We start from the raw sequence: 18,363 nt of genomic DNA, 5'->3' as shown, positions 1-18,363 counted from the left end.
ATATTTTTTTACTAAAAAAATAAAGCGCCATGGCCACATGTAGGTTCCAAACCCATCTATTACCTAATCCAGTCAGAAGAATTCTGTCTCCTCAATAGCTCTCATACCTGCCCCCACCTCTCCATCCCGTGCCACCAGTGTGTCCTATCCCCTACGGGTTACTACAGTGGTCTCTTAACTGGTGCCCCAGGTTTCAGTCCTCTCCCTCTCCAACTGTTCTCCACACCATCACCAGCTTACTCTTCATTAAACAGAAATTCAGGGTGCCTGGGTGATCAGTCGGTTGAGCATCCGACTTCGGCTCAGGTCATGATCTCACAGTTCGTGAGTTTGAGCCCCGCGTCGGGCTCTGTGCAGACAGCTCAGAGCCTGGAGCCTGCTTCGGATCCTGTGTCTCCCTCTCTCTCTCTCTCTGCCCCTCCCCAGCTTGCACTCTGTCTCTCCCTCTCTCAAGGATAAATAAACGTTAAAAAAAAATTTTTTAAACAAAAACAGAACAGAAATCCAATTGTGTCACTGGTCTGATTTAAATTGTTAAGTGGCTTTGAAATGCCTATCAGATCAAGTCCCAACTCAGCAGCATAACCCTCCAAGGCCCTTCTTGATTTGGCCTCTGCCAAGCTATTTTGTTTATCACTAACCCTTCCTTGGCCACTCTTCAAGCTCCAGCTCTAGCAAGCCATTTCCAGCCCCTCCCAATGGGTTCTATTCTTCCGCACATCTTCATGCTTTCCAGCAGCCTGGCCTTTCTGCCTGGAACTCTCTGTTCTTTGCTTGCTATCTCCAATGGATGCTACAAAAAAATCAAGTACAGTTTTATCTCTTGCAAGAAGGATTCCCAGAAAGACCCCATACTTGGTCTAGTGGCTTACCTGTGTTCCTATAGCAAATGCACAGTTACCCAAGAATAACGACAAAGCAAGAGCTCAAAAACCGGGCAAAGATTTTTGAAGGAGTTTGATATTTTTGCCCTCAAAAAACATAAAAGTAGTTATCGTGGGGGAAAAACTCAGAACTTGTGTGGACTTTCCTGTATTTTATTTATGTTTTTAAATTTTATAGTGAAATATTCACATATAAAAGTACACAAATCATTAACATAAATAGCATCCAGATAAAGAAACCTAATATTACCAGTACCTCAAAAGCCTCCCTTCTGGGAACTTCTAGTCACTAACCCTCAAAGGGCAACCATTCCCTTGACTTCTAATAGCACAGACTAGTTTTACATACTTCTATGTTTCATATAAATGGAATCATGAAGTATGCTTTCTTTTGTGTTTGGTTTCTTTTGTTCAATATTATGTTTCTGATAAATACTTGATAAATACTTGTTGTTTGTTCATTCTTGTTATTGGACACTAATATTTTTTTAAGAGTTGAAAAATAACTTTATGTTCAAAAGAAAGTCAGTGTTTTGTCCATATTATCAATTTAGACTAACGGGTCATTTCAGTATTTTCTTTTCTTTTTTTTTTTTTTGATTTAACTTTATTATTTTTTAAAATTTACATCCAAATTAGTATATAGTGAAACAATGATTTCAGTAGATTCCTTAATGCCCCTTACCCATTTAGCCCATCCCCCTTCCCACAACCCCTCCAGCAACCCTCAGTTTGTTCTCCATATTTATGAGTCTCTTTTGTTTTGTCCCCCTCGCTGTTTTTATTTTTGTTTCCCTTCCCTTATGTTCATCTGTTTTGCCTCTTAAAGTCCTCATATGAGTGAAGTCATATGATTTTTGTCTTTCTCTCACTAATTTCACTCAGCATAAGACCCTCCAGTTCCATCCATGTAGTTGCAAATGGCAAGATTTCATTCTTTTTGATTGCCAAGTAACACTCCACTGTGTGTGTGTGTGTGTGTGTGTGTGTGTGTGTGTGTGTGTGTGTGTGTATATATATATATATATATATATATATATATATATATATATATATACGACATCTTCTTTATCCTTTCATCCATCGATGGACATTTGGGCTCTTTCCATACTTTGGCTATTGTTGATAATGCTGCTATAAACATGGGGGTGCATGGTTAGTGGACACTAACATTCGATTATTTACTTGCTATACTGTTGATGGGCATCTGGATAGCTTCCAGTTTGGGATTATTACAAATACTTCTATGAACATTTTTCTACATGCCTTTTGGTGAACATACTGTGTGCATTTCTATTGCATATACATTAGGTTGAGCAGTATGAAACTGCCAATATTTGACCATTTTCCACCTACTAAGATGGCAACTTAATACGTAGAGGTGGAGTGGCTGAGTCACAGGATATATGTCTATTTAGCCTTAGAAGATTTTGCCTAATAGTTTCCCAAAGTGGCCATGTCAATTTATAATCATACCAGCAGTATATGAGAGTTCTGCCTGTCTAAATCCTTGTTATTTTAGCCATCCTACAGAGAGGACTATATAAATGAATCACAATGTGGTTTTAATTTGCATTTCCTTAATGACTAGTGAAGTTAAGCACCTTTTCATATATCTGTTAGCAATTTGGATATCCTCCTTCATGAACAAGTTCACATCATCCACACAATTTCCTATTGAGTTGTCTGCCTTACTCATTTCTTATTATTATTTTGATTTCACAGCTGAGGGCATTATAATTATTTCACTGCTTAGCTCTATAAATAGTTTTATGCCGTCCGGTTCCCAAAGAACTCTGCGTTCACCTCTATTCTATGATATACTACGCTGTTGAAATTGTTATTTGCCTATCTACTTTTCCTTGTGAATTGTTAAGTAATTTTTTAAATTGTTAAATAATTGGGAGATAAAACTCTTATTCATCATTTTATTCCCAGCTCTAGAATAGTATCTAGCAATTGGTTCAATAAATATTTATTCAGCTAACTAATATGCATTTAACATTGTATTCTTCCTAAATTTGTGTTAACTTTTTTTATATTCCTTTGTATAAAGTTCATCCCAGCAAGGCAAACTGTATGAGGTAGAATATTCTGCCTGTCTCCACTACTACTTAAATAAACAACTACAAATAATAAGCAATAAAACCTCATATAATTGAAAAGAAAAAATCAAGATCTTAATAGCCTAATGGGCAAAGGGTATTGGGTAATTGACATGTGGGTAATTTACATCAAGGGAAGTAGAAACCAAGAAGCTAATTAGTAAAATTAACCATTCACACTTTTATAAATTTGATAGATGTAAAATATTAGTATAGTTGAAATTAATAATACCTAGAGCTGACCACATTTTACTAAATGAGGCACCTTCTTATATTATTCTTCTTTATGCTTGATAATAATTATAGTTGTTGGCTTACCCATCTACCTCCTCCAATATACCAGAATTTTCTTATGGGCAGGACCCATTTCTGATCCAGTTCTGTTGTAAAATGGTGTATGTACCTTCATACACACAACCTTGTTAGCAAGCAATTTGATCAAGCAAATTCACTCTTAAGTATTAGTTCTAAGGAAAAATCAAGAAGAAAGAAAAAAACTACACATTATTTATCCCTATATTATTTACAATAGTTAAAAATGAAATCAATAATACATTTCTAACAATAAAGAAATGACTGAATAAAATATGCCACAGGAACTCTAAATATTATGCTGCCATTAAAATGGAAGATTATGAAGCACCATGGATGTATGCCAATACTATTCAATGAAAAATCACGCATAATCATTATGCTCTGAGTAGAATTATACCATATAATTATGCATGGATCCAGGGAGCAACATGGAAAAAGACCCATAAAAAGAAATCATTGGAAATTTTAAGGTACCAAAATTATGAAGGAGTTTTTTTTTTTTTTTGCTTAAATTTTGTTATTAATGGTGTGGTCACTGCTTCCCCGGCAACTCTCCTGGACATGGCCACCACGCTGCCTCCCGGATGACTGTAACAGCCTCCTAACGGTCTTCCTGCTTCTTCCCTTGTTCATGGACAGTCCATTCTCGACACAGCCAGAAGCACCCTGGAAGTTACGAGTCAGATCTTGTCACTTTTCTGCTTAAAAGCCTCCATTGGCTTCCCATCTTGCACAGAGTGAAAACAAGACTTCCTACAATGGCCCACATGATCATCACCAATCTGAATGCCAGTTTTTATTCTGGCATCATCCTGTTCTACACTTTTCCTCTCCTCCCTCTGCTCCAGCCACACTAAACCTCTTTCTTCTTCCTCAACATCTAAGGGCCGCTCCTGCCTGCATAGCGGTAAGTTTTATTTTATGCAGAAGCTAATCCTACTTTCTCATATTTATTTTAATAAAACAAGCAACATGAACATTGAGTATTTTCTATTTCTCCTAAAAACGTGTAACTTAGTCTCCAGAGAATTCATTTGAGACGAAAGGAATGTATCTCTATCCACCTTCCGAAGTTGCCTAGGAATATGTCTAGGAGAAAGCTAGAGTGCGTTTGTCACAAATGCTCCAGAGAAAATTTTTACTTGTCAATAAGAGCAAGAAAGAAAGAAAGGAAAAGGAGGGGGCAGAGGTGGAGAGGGGGAGGGGGGAAAAGGAAGGGAAGGAAACTGGCAAGTGCAGTTAGATCCAGGGTGGTGTAAGCTCGGTGAGGTGATGGAAGGTAAGGTGAGGGTCCCTGATTGTGGTAAGGTCACATGAAAGACATTTCAGGAAAAGCAGTAAAGGCCCTGAAACTGAGAAGGTAGGAGAAAGCTTAGAAAAGTTGAGAAATGGAAAGAAGACCAGTGTAACTAGGGATAAAGCAACAGAGACAATGGAGAAATGGAGAGCCAGGTCATGCAGGGCCTTTAGGTCAGCACAAGTTGTTTGCATTCTATTGTAAATGCTATGCAGAGATCAATGAAGAGTTTTACAACATAGGAACAACAATGCTGTTATGATAGTATTGTTTGTGAAGTTTGTGGTTAAGGTCACCAAAGCCCTGAATTAATCACAATGCAATATGACAGCGAGGACTGTGCCTCACGTGTGGTTGGTAATACTCAAATGATAGTTTGTCTTTCTTATTCTACAGCAAATATTATTTTGTATGTACCACCAATGCACCTGGGTGACAGAGCACCTTCATTATAGCTAGTACTTGTAGAGTAGTTTTAATATGCTCAATGCTTTAAAGTGATTTTGATTCAATGCTTACAATAAAAGCGAGGCACTCAGCTTTCGGTTCCTAAAGAACCATTTATGCTTAACAAGGCTCTTGATTGATTTCTTCCCAACAAGCTATGTGCATTAACTCCAACTGGTCTGCACTGAGCCTGTATGTGTGTGCAAATGAGAGTTGAAATGTGAATCTCCAGGGACTGAGCTTGGCCCTCATTGATAAGTAAAAATTTCCTCTGGAGCATTTGTGACAACGTACTAGATGTACTCCTAGGCAACTTTGGAAGGTGGACAGAGATACATTCCTTTCATCTCAAATGAATTCTCCATAGACTAAGTCATATGTCTTTAGGAGAAATGGAAAATATCCAATGTTCATGATGCTTGTTTTATTAAAATAACTATGAGAAAATAGGATTGGCTTCCACATAAAACAAAACCTCCCAATATTTAGCAGTTCAAAGGAAGCTTTAGACTCTTTAGTTATCAATATTTCTGGGTAGAGGCAATAATTCAGCATAGAACTCCATATATAGCAACATTTCTTCCAAAATAAATTTTTGTTATATTTTCCTATTAGAAGACAAAATGTAGACTTCCAGTTACTCGGGTATCAATCTACCCTTCCTCTGACAAAAAGGACCCTAAAAATATTAAAAAGGTATAAGCCCACATGGGAAAAAAAAAAAGACCCTCTACTAAAAGCAACCTAAGGAAACCTATTGAATACCACAGGCCTCAAGCCTTGGAAACCCCAAATAACAGCAAATGTCAGTATCCATGATAGTGTTAAAAACAGGGAGAAAGTCTGTAGCTGAAGTCACACGCCCTCAACTACCCACAGGCAGGGTCACAAAGGTTTTGTTCTCTGGAGATAGCGACCAGTGGACATTCTGGTTTTGGAAGACTGAACAGACAAAGCCCAGGCAGTCACAGGACTGAACACAAGTAAATTTAGGGGAAGTCTACCAACTGAAATGAGGGGATATCTCAGCCCAGAAATCCAGGGCTTCAGGTCATCAAAGCTAGATGTCTGCCTAAGGGAGTACTTGGGGATAAAATTGGATTCAAATCTGGCCTTGCTGCTTGCTAGCTGAATACAATCATGGCTAAGTCATTAACTTCTCAGTTCCCTTACCTATAAAATGGGGATTGTAGGTATCAGAATGATTGCAATGATCAGTAAATAAAAATAAATAGGGGTGTCTGCATGGCTCAGTCAGTTAAGCGTCCGACTCTTGGTTTCAGCTCAGGGCACAATCTCACAGTTTGTGGGTTTTAGCCCCACATAGGGCTCCATACTGACAGCTCGGAGCCTGCTTGGGATTCTTTCTCTCTCCATCTCTTTCTGTCCCTCCCCCACTAGCCCTCGGTCTCTCTCAAAATAAATAAACAAAAAAATTTTTTTAAAGACAATGAAGATAAATAAAGCATTTAGTGCATGCCTGGCACATGGTACATGCTCAGTGAATGGCAGCTAGCATTATCAGTGAAGAGCAGATTGTAGAGAGCTTTCTGGAGGACTCCAGATGGAACTACCATCAAGTACAAATACCCGTAAAGTGACTCCTTCCTTCATGTTATTTTCTAACAGATGACTCTGGAACATAATCTGCATTCTTCAGTGCGTCACAAGACAAAATCATGTTTGTGAACACTGTTCCATATGCCCCGGACAGCATCAGAGAATGCGCCTGGAAGTCAGATAAAACTGACTGCATTCCTGGCTCCTCTAATTGCTAATGTGGTCCTGGTGAGTAATGCAAGTATTCCTCACCTGTGAAGTAGAAACAGTAACAAGTCTTCGCAAGAGGGTCATGAGGATTGGCTGTGATGCACCTCAGACTCTACCAGAGTGCCTAGGAGAGGGTGAGTCTCAAGAAATAGAAGCCATTTTCATCACAATCGTTATGAGGCCAAAAAAAAAAAATCACTTATAAATGTCAGTTGAAAATCTGGTCAATTTTAGGGGCACCTGGGTGGCTCAGTCGGTTAAGCATCCAACTTCAGCTCAGGTCATGATCTAACAGTTCATGGGTTCGAGCCCCACATTGGGTTGCTTGCTGACAGCTTGGAGCCTGGAACCTGTTTCGAAATCTGTGTCTCCCTCTCTCTCTGCCCCTCCGCCACTCACATTCTGTCTGTCAAAAATAAACAAACATTTAAAAAAATCTGGTCAATTGTAAAATAAATTTGCTCTGGGCTTATTTTTCATTCATCAATGTCAAAGGGGTGGGAGGGCTGTGTGACAATAACCAAGCTACTGATACCACTGACTTCTAAATCAATTTGGAAATTGACAGCATATGCCTAAATGGTAAACTACACGTGTGTTCTTGCATAGTACATCTGCAGACATTTCAGCCCAACTGCCAGCATAAATGATACTTAATATTTTAGGTAGCTTTTACACCGGGGATTTAAACTTAATCGTTTAGTTCTTCTTCCTCCATAAAATGGAGTCTCAAGCCAGAATTAATTCAGACAGTACTTCTGTGGCTTGTACCTGGACGCTCATCTTTGTTTCTTGGATGCTGAGCATCAATTTATCTTTCAAGTGGAGAAAACAAAAACAAGAATATGATGAGTAATTTCTTATCTCATAATGGAGAAGTTAAAAACAATTTTCATATCAATTCTCTAAAAATACTAAAAGATATAGCACAATATTTCATAGGATATTTTATTTACTGTCTCAATGAGACATATTTTAAAAGGTTAGAACATATTGTATATGTACGGCATAGCCACAGAAACTTACATTCAGTTATCTAATTGAGGCAATTAACAAAACAAAATACACATTCAAATGAAACATGTATCTAAACCATTTAGAAATCATTAAAATTATAGATCAGGTTCTCTTTCACCGATCACAAATTATGGTAATGCTTTTGTGGTACTCATTTCTGAGCTCACTTTGGTGTGTTTATTAAAGCCCAGTATTGTCAGATCACAGGGAGTACCTCCTTTTCATTTGGCTATCTCCAATTCTAAAGGGGATTAAATTATCCAATTAAGCTGGTAATTAAAAAGACTCCTACAGAATAAACTGCAGGCTACCAATGGCATTTTAAAATTGTCATTGTGTTTGCCCCAAAGCACTTTCCCCAAATTCAGAAGACCTCAAAGTTACTGTCCCATATTTCACTTTAGAAGATGTGGCTGGGATTGACAGCTGATAGCCAAACCCACTTCCTCTCCTTTCTGGACGCGCAGCTAGACTATATGTCCCAGACTCCCCTGCAGTTAGGTTTGCCACATGACTGAGCTCTAGCCAATGGAATATGAGCAGAAGTGACACAGATAATTTCTGAACCAGACCAAACCTTCCAGTCAGTATCTTCCATGGCCTCTTCTCCTCCACCAGCTTCTTGTAAGATCAACATGCATTCAATCATGGTGAAAATGGCTGAATCGCAACATGGAAGGAACCCAAGTCCCTAAATCACCAAATGGAAGAGAGAGGCTCAATGACCATCAACACCTATTCTGTATGAAACAAAAACAGGAAATCAACTTAAATTGGCTTAAGCTATTAAGATAATCTGTTTCAACAGCAAGTGTGATCTTAATTAGAAAAAGAACTGGGGGCACCTGGGTGGCTCAATCGGTGGAGGGTCCGACTTCGGCTCAGGTCATGATCTCGCAGTTCGTGGGTTCGAGCCCCGCATCAGGCTCCGTGCTGACTGCTTGCTCAGAGCCTGGAACCTGCTTCAGATTCTGTGTCTCCTTCTCTGTGTGCCCCTCCCCCGCTCACGCTTTGTCTCACTTTGTTTCTCAAAAATAAATAAATGTAAAAAAAAAATTTTTTTTTTTTTAAGAAAAAGAACTGAACTTGAGGGACAGGCAAATAACTTAAACCTAATTGGTAACATTTGCCTCCTTCAAGTTTTGATCAGGTCCACTTATATATCTAACAAATGAATCACACTCAATACTTGTTAGGGATCTTATAAAATCTATCATACAGACCATAGCACAAAAAATTCTAGACTTTTTGCCTCCATTCCCCTAAAGCCTCTCCTTCCTGTCCATGCTCCAGAGATAACTCATAAACTGTCACTTCTATGCATCTTTCCTTCCGCCACTACCCTATACACAAGAATTCTTATTTGGAGGGTCAGCTCAGAAACTAGTGTAAACTCTCTAAGAGGGGCACTAACAGGCCATGCTCAGCCACTTACTACCCACCAGCTCTGTATCCTGTCTGCTCTCTCCTGTACATAGTCCCTATGGCACACCTACTACAAACCAGTACTTTTCTTAGAACCTATCAGTGCCAGAAAGATGATTAAAATTATCAACAGGGGGCTCTATTTGCACTGCCAACATAACCTCAAATATGCGCCGATAGAGAAGTTAGTCTGAATTCTATGATACGCCTCTGGATTTGTCTGGACTCAGGAAAAGCAGACAGGCTTGCATTGTCCAAAGGTCGCCAGGGGCTATAAAATCCCAGGCATTGCCAGTTCTCTGGCGTGCACGGGGCGAAGAGGCTCCAGTAGCATGAGGGTAGTTATCGTGGAGAGCTACAGCCACTTAGAAAAAAAGCAGACTGAAGGTGACGTTAGGGTGCCCAGGAAAAGGGAGCTGCTGGGATTTGGGCAGAGAGAGCACTGACAGCATCCACCAGAGGAGAGTTGAGCAATTCCTTCTCTGTGCACCAAACCAGAACCTAACGTCCTTGAATATCACCACACTTGTCACAAAGCAGGGTGATTCTAACAGTGTACACACCTGTCTCCCATGTAAGACCAGACTGTTCAGCGAGGCCAGGGACAGCATATCATCTGCCCAAATACAGCTAGTTGTGTGATGTAAACAAAACCGCTGTTCACTTATGGTGTGTTGAATGAGTGACAGGTGACAGCACATACAGACTCTGGTCTGATGGCATCATCACTTTAGTAAGATCGGCCCTATCATGGTTGATCATTCCCTCAGAAGCCTCTCCTTTCCTCAATGGAAATATTATTGCATAAGCAATAAACCACACCTGCTGGCTTATACTCTAAAAGAAAATACAACGACCACCTCGTAAATCTCTCAGTGTCTACAAAGTTACTGCATTCAAATCCCACTTTCCTAGACCAAGAAACGTAGTCTACTAGAGCACTTTGCATACTTCTGGGGCAAATAGTATTGTCTAAAACACAACTGAGTATGTTAACAGATACAATAGATTATAAGTTTTTAAAAAAAAATAGAGGAAACAGAAAATCTTCAACTTTTTATTGTCCTTAAAATGATCGTTCACATTGTTTTACAAGTCAGAGAAGAAAATACAATGACCATTTAGATATAAAATGCATAATCCAAGAATACCTTCCTTCAAACCAGCGGGGGCACTGCCACTGGTGAGGAAAATGTTGCTGCATGAAACAATCATGTATTCTTCATTAGCTTAATAGGCAATTGAAACATTATGTTAGAAATATCAAGGAAGAAGCCCCATCAAATGCTAAGCGACTGCACAAATACTGAGAGAATAAATGTATTTAGAAATGGGGTCATCTAAGGGATGAAGGTTAATGCAGAGGTCAGCTGCCCAAAGAACAAAGACTCTGCCTTTCCTGATCCTGGGATACTTGACAAGCAATTTCAAACCTCTCTCCACTTCTCTGGCACGAGCATAACCTGTGCAGCAAGCCGGCATTCCTCGTTGCTTCTTAGCGATGCTCCAGGGCTAAATAAGATAAAATTTATGTGCTATGCTTTAAGCTCCATTGAGGAAAGGCACTGAATAAACTTCAGGATAATTTACGAATCCGAGCTTGCATTAGTCATGTCCAAGTGTGTCTCATAAAAGGAAAAAATGGAAATAGGAAGCCAATGCTGTATGGTTGGTGAAAAGCTCAACAAACTTTAGGCAATGGTGATAAGCTCAAATAATACCACTTTATTTATACAAAATCCTCGACTATTCCGGGAGAATTTCCCAAAACTCCTTCCAACACACAGACAATAGTTCACTGGTAGAACATCTGGTATATGAATCAGCAAAGTCTGTTATGGCAGCCCTAGTATGTGATCCAATATCTAATTTCCTTTTAATTTACCATAATTATTTTTGTAAAACTTGATGGCTCGGCTCCAATGGATATGCTTAGCAAGGATTGCCCAAATCCTGTCTTCTCTTCCTAATCACATTCTGAGGCCAACTTCTCCCTACTTTTTTTTTTTTACCTTTCTTTCCAGTTGGGTTTTCCCTTCTTCCCTCTAGCACTTAATCAGTGTCTGCTTCCTTTAGCAACCTGTATTGAAGAGAAGTAACAAGAGTATAATCGAAAATTTAAACTTGAGCATGTATGTGGAAATCCAATCCTACCAGAAAACTGTTGTAGCTTGCAGCGATGACTTGGTACTCCTGCTTTGGGTTTATCTTGTTTTAATAATGGCCCTCGTATCTACAACTTTCAGTATAACTGAGTTACAGCACATAAAGTTAATCAGGACAAAGTAGCCACATCATTTAGAAACTATAGGGCCCAAACCGATCACTAACTAGTCTTCCTCAACTGACAACTGACTGCATGATTCCCACCTCCAAAGTCATAATTCTAGTCACTTTCTCTGACCTGCAGGAATGTGTTTATTGGGAGTTTAAAAAGAGAAATCTAGAAGGAAAATGCTATTCATACCAGCATAACAAACCTCGGTGGCTTCTAAATGTCCAAGGAGGGGGATGAAACAAGGAGTATCTTGTATGTCTAAAGCAAATCAGAATGGCTCCTCCAGAGAAAACGCCTGTACACTTCCAGCACCCCTAACCCAACAGCACTTGTTTTTAAAAATAAGTCACATTAAGGTCACATTAAGCCTTGGTTAAGAGGAGGAAAAGGTAGCTGCCCTTCCAAAGTTTATTCATTTAGAGAGGAACAAATCAAGGGGAAAATCACTGTCCTCTGACTAACAACACAGGTAATTGTTTTCCTCATGGTGGTGCCCCTGCATTTTTGTCCCTTTGGAAGTTCCCATGTTTACAAAAGGACAAGGCACACACGTACATTTAAAATAAAAAAAAAAAAGAAGGAAAATAAATCACAGGGATGCAAAATGGTCTCCCACGGTTAGTCTGAGTTTGTCATTCTGCTTCTGAGATTTTTCCTTGTGGCCTACTTAACGCCAAACCACATACACAATGAATAATGTAAAGGGAGGATGGCTATTTTAAGAAACTGGAAATGCCAGGTAACCACTGTAAGGCCATTAAGATTTTCCCCTACACACGCTAAAAAGACATGGAGGGGTTCACCCGAAAGGATAAAGTTCTGAGGCTCAAAAACCCAGCACTGCTCTTCCTTACAGACTCTTTAGAAGACTTGGACAGAAAAAAAATTATCTTCCTTTGGACATGTGAGGAATTTTTAAATCAATCAATAGAGTTTAAAATGTCTCCAATCAAGAAATTTTTCAAAACGCTTTTTTCAAAGAGAGGTCATGTTAACTGAGCCAAAAGAGAAGTGGTATCTGGTCGCCTGCACTAAAGGGGGAATGGAAGCCATACATTCTTACTGGAGAATTAGAAAATCATTTTCTCAGTGCCTGCTCATTTCAGAAACAGAAGAATGCACATACATGAGGGTAACAAGATAAACAGGAATTGGACTGAAGAAGTGCCCAGCACACAGACATAATCACTGAGGTTTGGGCAGAATAGATCCAATTTTGGAGATTTCATCTCCTAGTGAGTAGGAGTTTTGACTTCTTCTGGGCCTTAAAAACACATCCATTTTTCTTTTTTCTATTTGAGAAACTGAAATCCTTTCTCAAGTAGCCTTTTCGTCAGCTCTGTTCATGCCGAGTTGAACAGGGCAATCAGCTACGTCAGACAGAAGCTGTGAGAGGCATTTGCAACCCAACAGACCTCAAAGATGAAGGCAAAAATTTCATCAAAAATTGTAAAATGAAGCTCCAACATATTTCTAACCTAACTACCATAGTTAATAATGCTATGAATGATAATACATAAAATCTAGTACTGCATTCTACAGAGCAGTAAGACCAACCAGGTATCCAGGAACATGTCCTCATCATGGGTTACAAAATGCATAGACCGAATTTCTTTTCTGGATACATTCTACTTAGGCTCTCTGCAAACCTGTAGATTAAAATAGTGTGTACCACTTAGCTGTTTACACTGAAATGGACAAAAGCAACAATTCAGCAGGTAATATTTTAACAAAAGTAGCCTAGGGATTTATTTTATTTTATTTTTTGGTTTGGTTTTCTAAAGAAACATACTTGGTTCACTTCTTCTATTCCCTTTTTTTAAGCCCTACAATTTGAATACTGTTCACATCCAAGCAACACCCAAATAATGAAGATGCATTAAAAATAGGAGTCTTCAGGGGAACAGAGGCCGAAAGCGGTGGCGATGAGTGTTCGGTGTGGCCCCTCCTGGCGCTATACGGCTCCCAGGATGGCCTACACCAGCGGCCTGGCTACCAGAGTCGGCAGGAGTCCACGCCTCTGTTCATCGTGGAATTGGATGGACAGTTAAAGGCTTTCTGGAACTCTTCAAAGTTGCTAATTGCACCATTGACCCTGGAAAAGATATGTCACACAGTCCATGTTATTCACTTCTTCCATATCAGTAGGTTCTGGATACAACTGCAGCAGCCATACTGCTCTCAGAGATGCTGCATTCATCTCAGCTGTTTATGGGAGAGACAAATGAAGCCCCAAATGGAGAAGTAAAATTCCAAAGAAATTAACAGAGCTGAGGCTAGAACCAGCACCTCCTGAATGCCAGGCACATGCTCTTACGAATCTTCCCAATACCCTCAAATTTCTATAAACTGTAGGGTTTGCAATTCCTATAAATTGTATATACATACAACTGTATAGCCCTATAAATTTATAGACTCCTAGAAATTTAAGGATATACCAGAAATACTTAGCTTTTCTATTTTTTCCCACTTTTTATGGAAGGTATAACTGATACAAAGTAAAATGTAAAGCTTATCAATTTTGTTCACGTATATATACCCATGTTACTACCACCCAGAGTATTTCCAGCACCTAGAAGGCTCCACTGTGTGCCCTACAAGTAGAACCTCCAAGGAAAACTACTAGTCTGACCTCTATCACCACAGATTCATTTTGCTTGTTTTTGAACTTCATATGAATGGAATCACACAATATGCACTCTTTTGTTCCTGACTTCTTTCACTATTATGTCTGCAAGATTCATCCATGTTCTTACTATCTATAAACTATCTTTAAAGACTTCATTCAATCTACAAAAAAATGCTTTCCTAAATTCCTATTATGTTTGAAAGTTCATATTTACCTAGAATCTGGTCGAGGTAACAAACCAATGAATGGTGTCTACCTGTTATTGATGAGTAATGTCTTACTGAAGTTAGTTCCAAAATCTGGTGTTCTTGCAAGTTCTCTGACTGCAGTAAAGACTGTGGATTCCTACTCAGCACTTTAATTTTAACTGCCTTACGGCATAGGTATTTCCATCGTGTGATTTCTGCTGTACTCAAAATCTATAGTTACCGCAGACATCACTAACAAGCCAGCAAAAACTGCCCCCTCATCTATTTCTTACTCAACTGCATGTTCAAAGGGTTGACTAGAGACTCAGCTTTCTCAGTTATTAACTATTTCTTCCCTAATGACTTTGTTACCTATGGGCATTTGAATGAATATATTGGCCTGTATCCAAACTTCTTGTTTTAACTGGGATGTATGGGTAGGAATGCATATTTCATAGTGTGATTCACCCTGGGCAAATGTTAAAAAGAGAATTTAGCTGATAATTAGTAAGTATACTCTGCAAATTATCAGCTAAAATCCAACGTTACCAGCAACTAGTTACTAAAAGGAAATTAGTTTCTACAATCTTATCTGTTAAGTAATTAATCTACTGTGTGGCTTCCTTTGTACCATTCGCCAGTGGGAGAATATTTTAGTCCATTAGAGAGTGTCAGCATTTTTGACAGTTTAGCCCAGTGGGGGAGAATTTCTAATACAGTGATTAGATTTTTATGCTACTGGGTAATTTATAGTCAATTCCTGAAACATTTCTAAAGCAAACTTTTAGGAATAAGATTTTTAAATACAGGAGAAATTTTAGGCAATTTTCCTGCACTGTGCTGATGGAGTCACTTAAACATCAAGCAAAGATATCCAGATATATGACATGTTCTAGGCAAAGACTCAATAAAAATTATTATGGTTTCTTGGATTTCCCATTATAATTCTCTGACCCCAACTACAGAAAAGCTCCCTCAAACTGTGCAAGAAACCTAGCACAGGGTAAGTATACTAACTTTAATTTTTTCTTATTATTTTTTGTACATTCTGACAAATAAGATTGTAATTCATAATCCTCTTCCCTTCACGTGAAGTAATTGTTTTCAAAAAATGATTCAAACTAAAAGCCAAAATGTAGAGCTTTGACTTTAGATATGAATTCTAATAGCTAAATACCACCATACATCCTCTTTTGTATTCAGAGCTATTAAGAAAGTGGGCATTCATTCATGTCTGCCGGTTGACTGCATGAAAGAACAAGAGGCATTAAATAGGATATCCTAGGACACAAAATAAACCAGAGCTCTACGTGGTTTAAGGCACATAAACTCTCATCCTTGCCTAAGGAGAAAGACATTTTCTGGCCCAGACAAAAAAAAGTAGGGGGCTGGATAAGTCAAATATTCCAGTTTACTGAGCACCCGTGGTGCTTTTGGCACCCGTGGATTGGTACCTTTCAAAACCTGGAAGATAACAAATGGGAATTAATACTAAAGCTATGAATTGGATTCTAAATTATCTTTGGAGTCTTGTACTATCTCACAGATCTCGATACAGCACTAGACTAGAGGTACGAGTAAATGCCTACTACAGAAATTTTTTTTGAAAGTATTCTGACTAAACTAGCTTCCTATTAATGAAAGAAAAGATGCTCGGTTCTGTTTGGCCAGATATTCCTGTCTGCAAAATGGAGATATCGCTGTTCACAATAAGGGCTTTTGTTCAGATCTCCTATGTGGTACAGCACTGGGATGGCTGAGTTGGGGAGGAGGTGGGAGACGCACAGTTAAAAATTAGGACCACCGATTTGCCCATTTACCTAAACTGAGGGGGACTGTGAGCACCAATTTGGACTTGTTCTCGGGCAGCTTCTGGTCTGTAGGAATTGCACCTCACCTAAAAGAGAAGAGAATCCCAGTAATTATGTTTCCATTCCGATTACACATTGCCTACCACCTTAACTGCTCCAAATTATACTGAAGAGTAATTTTAGACTCAGTGGATGACAGTTTTAGTAGATCAGATAAAACCTTCATCAGGAGTAACATCCATTATTCTAATCCCCAGAGTAGAAGGTTTGATTGTTGTGCATAACTCCACAACTTGAGTAAATTAGGAAGGTTTCTAGACAAATCCCTTTAATGTTTATTTATCTTTTTTTTTTGATAGAGAGAGAGAGCACAAGCAGGAGTGGGACAGAGAGAGGGGGGACAGAGGATCCGAAGCGGGCTCCATGCTGATAGCAGCAGCATGCCCGATGGGGGCTCGAACTCACGAACTGCGAGATCATGACCTGAGCCGAAATCAAGAGTCAGACACTTAACCAACTGAGCCACTCAGGCGCCCCTCTAGACAAATTTCTTAAATCAAGAGAATAGTGTATAAGCCTAGAAATCAACCAATGTATTAACTCAAATAATATAATGCTTGGAATAGCCCTTATCAAATTCTACCATACTCATTCGAACAGGAAAAAAAAAATCAATCAATCATCCCTTATTGAGTATGGTCATGAGAAGTTAGTATTTTGCACCCTAAGTGCGTTGCTTGCCTTACCCCTAGTCAGGGCCTCAGATAGGAGGAGAATTCTCCATGGACTTTGAAGTTAGGCAAAGCTAATGTGACTTGCTCTGACCAACCACATGTAAGCAGAGGTGACAGATGTCACATCCTTGTGGAAGCTTTAAAAACCCAGTGCAAGTTTTTAAGAGTCTTCAGAATAATTTAAGATGCTGCATTAAGATCCAGTGGACATTTCCTCATCTCTCTTTCCTACCCCGATGCTGAACATGTGAGCGTGTGTTGAGATAAAGATTCCAAAACCCTGGTCCTTGAGTAATAACTAGGAGCAGAGTCCCACTTTGAACCCCCACTTTCACATGGGACGTGGAGCAGGAACACAAAAGAAAGTGTCTTTGTACTGTTTGTTCCTGCACCATAACCTACTTAATCCTGACTTGAAGTTTGTCTGGAAACATGATATAGCCTTGAAGTATGAAAAGAACTAGGATACATGAAATGATGCGGGGAATTCTAAGTGTGGGAGAAAATGGAAGCAAAGACATATTTGAGAGAAAAGAAAAAGCGAGACATTGAGCAGGGATAATGTGTGGTGGATAACGGGCAGCAGTGGGAGGCCAGCAGGGAGAGAGGATGGTGCTGGATTTCTGAAGTCTTGAGCAACAGGCCAAGGGTTTAAATTGTATTTAAACACTGTTTGTGAGCAGGAAAATGACAAAATCATATTTGTAAAAGAATTATCTGGCAGGGGTGCATAGCAGGAGGAGGAAATTAGAGACTAGTTCCAAGAGTATTTATGGGCCTCAGGAAGGTTCCCAATGAGTGGCCACTAAGTAAGTAGAAACAGGAATGAAGAAAAGTAGAAAGATAAAGAGAATGTCTAAGAAAAGAATTAACAGGTCACAGAAAGTACAAGGATACAGGAAGCAGGAAAGGTGATATGATGCTATTGCTTTTGATGAAGATAAACCATCTGAACATGACTGTGAAGATGCTTTTGTAATGTGATTCCTTAATTTCCTCAGAAGTTAGTTGAGATGAAGTTGTTTCTGGCATTCTCTATTACCTCATTTTTTCTTGTTCTGTTTCTTCTTATATTCTTACATTATTATACAGCATTGTTATAGTATTGTCTTTGCTTCATAAATCATTTAAGAGGCTTCTGAAAACACATTACGGTTGTTACTCTTTTCCAAGTATCTTCTCAGGAGGGAAAATAACTTTACTCCCTATAAGCAGACTTATTCCAATGTGCAAAGGCTGAAAATCTCCTCCTTCTGTCAGTAGGAATACCTCCAAGATAGTAACATAAAGTAGTTTTCCATTTTTCCCTAAATCTCTTTAGTTTAAAATAAATCAGATATGCTTTGGAATTTTATTTGAAGACATCTCAAAATTATGAAGATAATATTGCTACCAGTTGGTTTGCCTTACATCCAAAAAGATATTGTGGACTAGGATGTAACTAAGATGGACTTTAAGTAAGT

The 18,363-nt window shown here is 39.0% G+C and overlaps 1 protein-coding gene across 4 annotated transcripts in view; it reads right to left on the bottom strand.

The window, feature by feature from the left end:
• Nucleotides 1-10,301: 10,301 nt before the first annotated feature.
• PHEX (phosphate regulating endopeptidase homolog X-linked) overlaps nucleotides 10,302-18,363 on the bottom strand; it is a 220,965-nt gene continuing 212,903 nt past the window's right edge. For all 4 annotated transcript variants that reach the window (XM_045050691.1, XM_045050690.1, XM_045050693.1 and 1 more), the window contains 2 exons: nucleotides 16,176-16,252; nucleotides 10,302-13,633 (listed from right to left, as the gene is read on the bottom strand). In XM_045050691.1, coding sequence (XP_044906626.1) covers nucleotides 13,531-13,633; nucleotides 16,176-16,252 — 180 coding nt within the window. In that variant the 3' untranslated portion in view covers nucleotides 10,302-13,530. The remainder of the gene's footprint in view (nucleotides 13,634-16,175; nucleotides 16,253-18,363) is intronic.

The sequence above is a fragment of the Felis catus genome, chromosome X (genome assembly GCF_018350175.1).
Source record: "Felis catus isolate Fca126 chromosome X, F.catus_Fca126_mat1.0, whole genome shotgun sequence".
Classification (NCBI taxonomy): domain Eukaryota; kingdom Metazoa; phylum Chordata; class Mammalia; order Carnivora; family Felidae; genus Felis; species Felis catus.
Note: the sequence above shows the minus strand (reverse complement) of the source record. Positions and strands in the feature narration are given on the sequence as shown.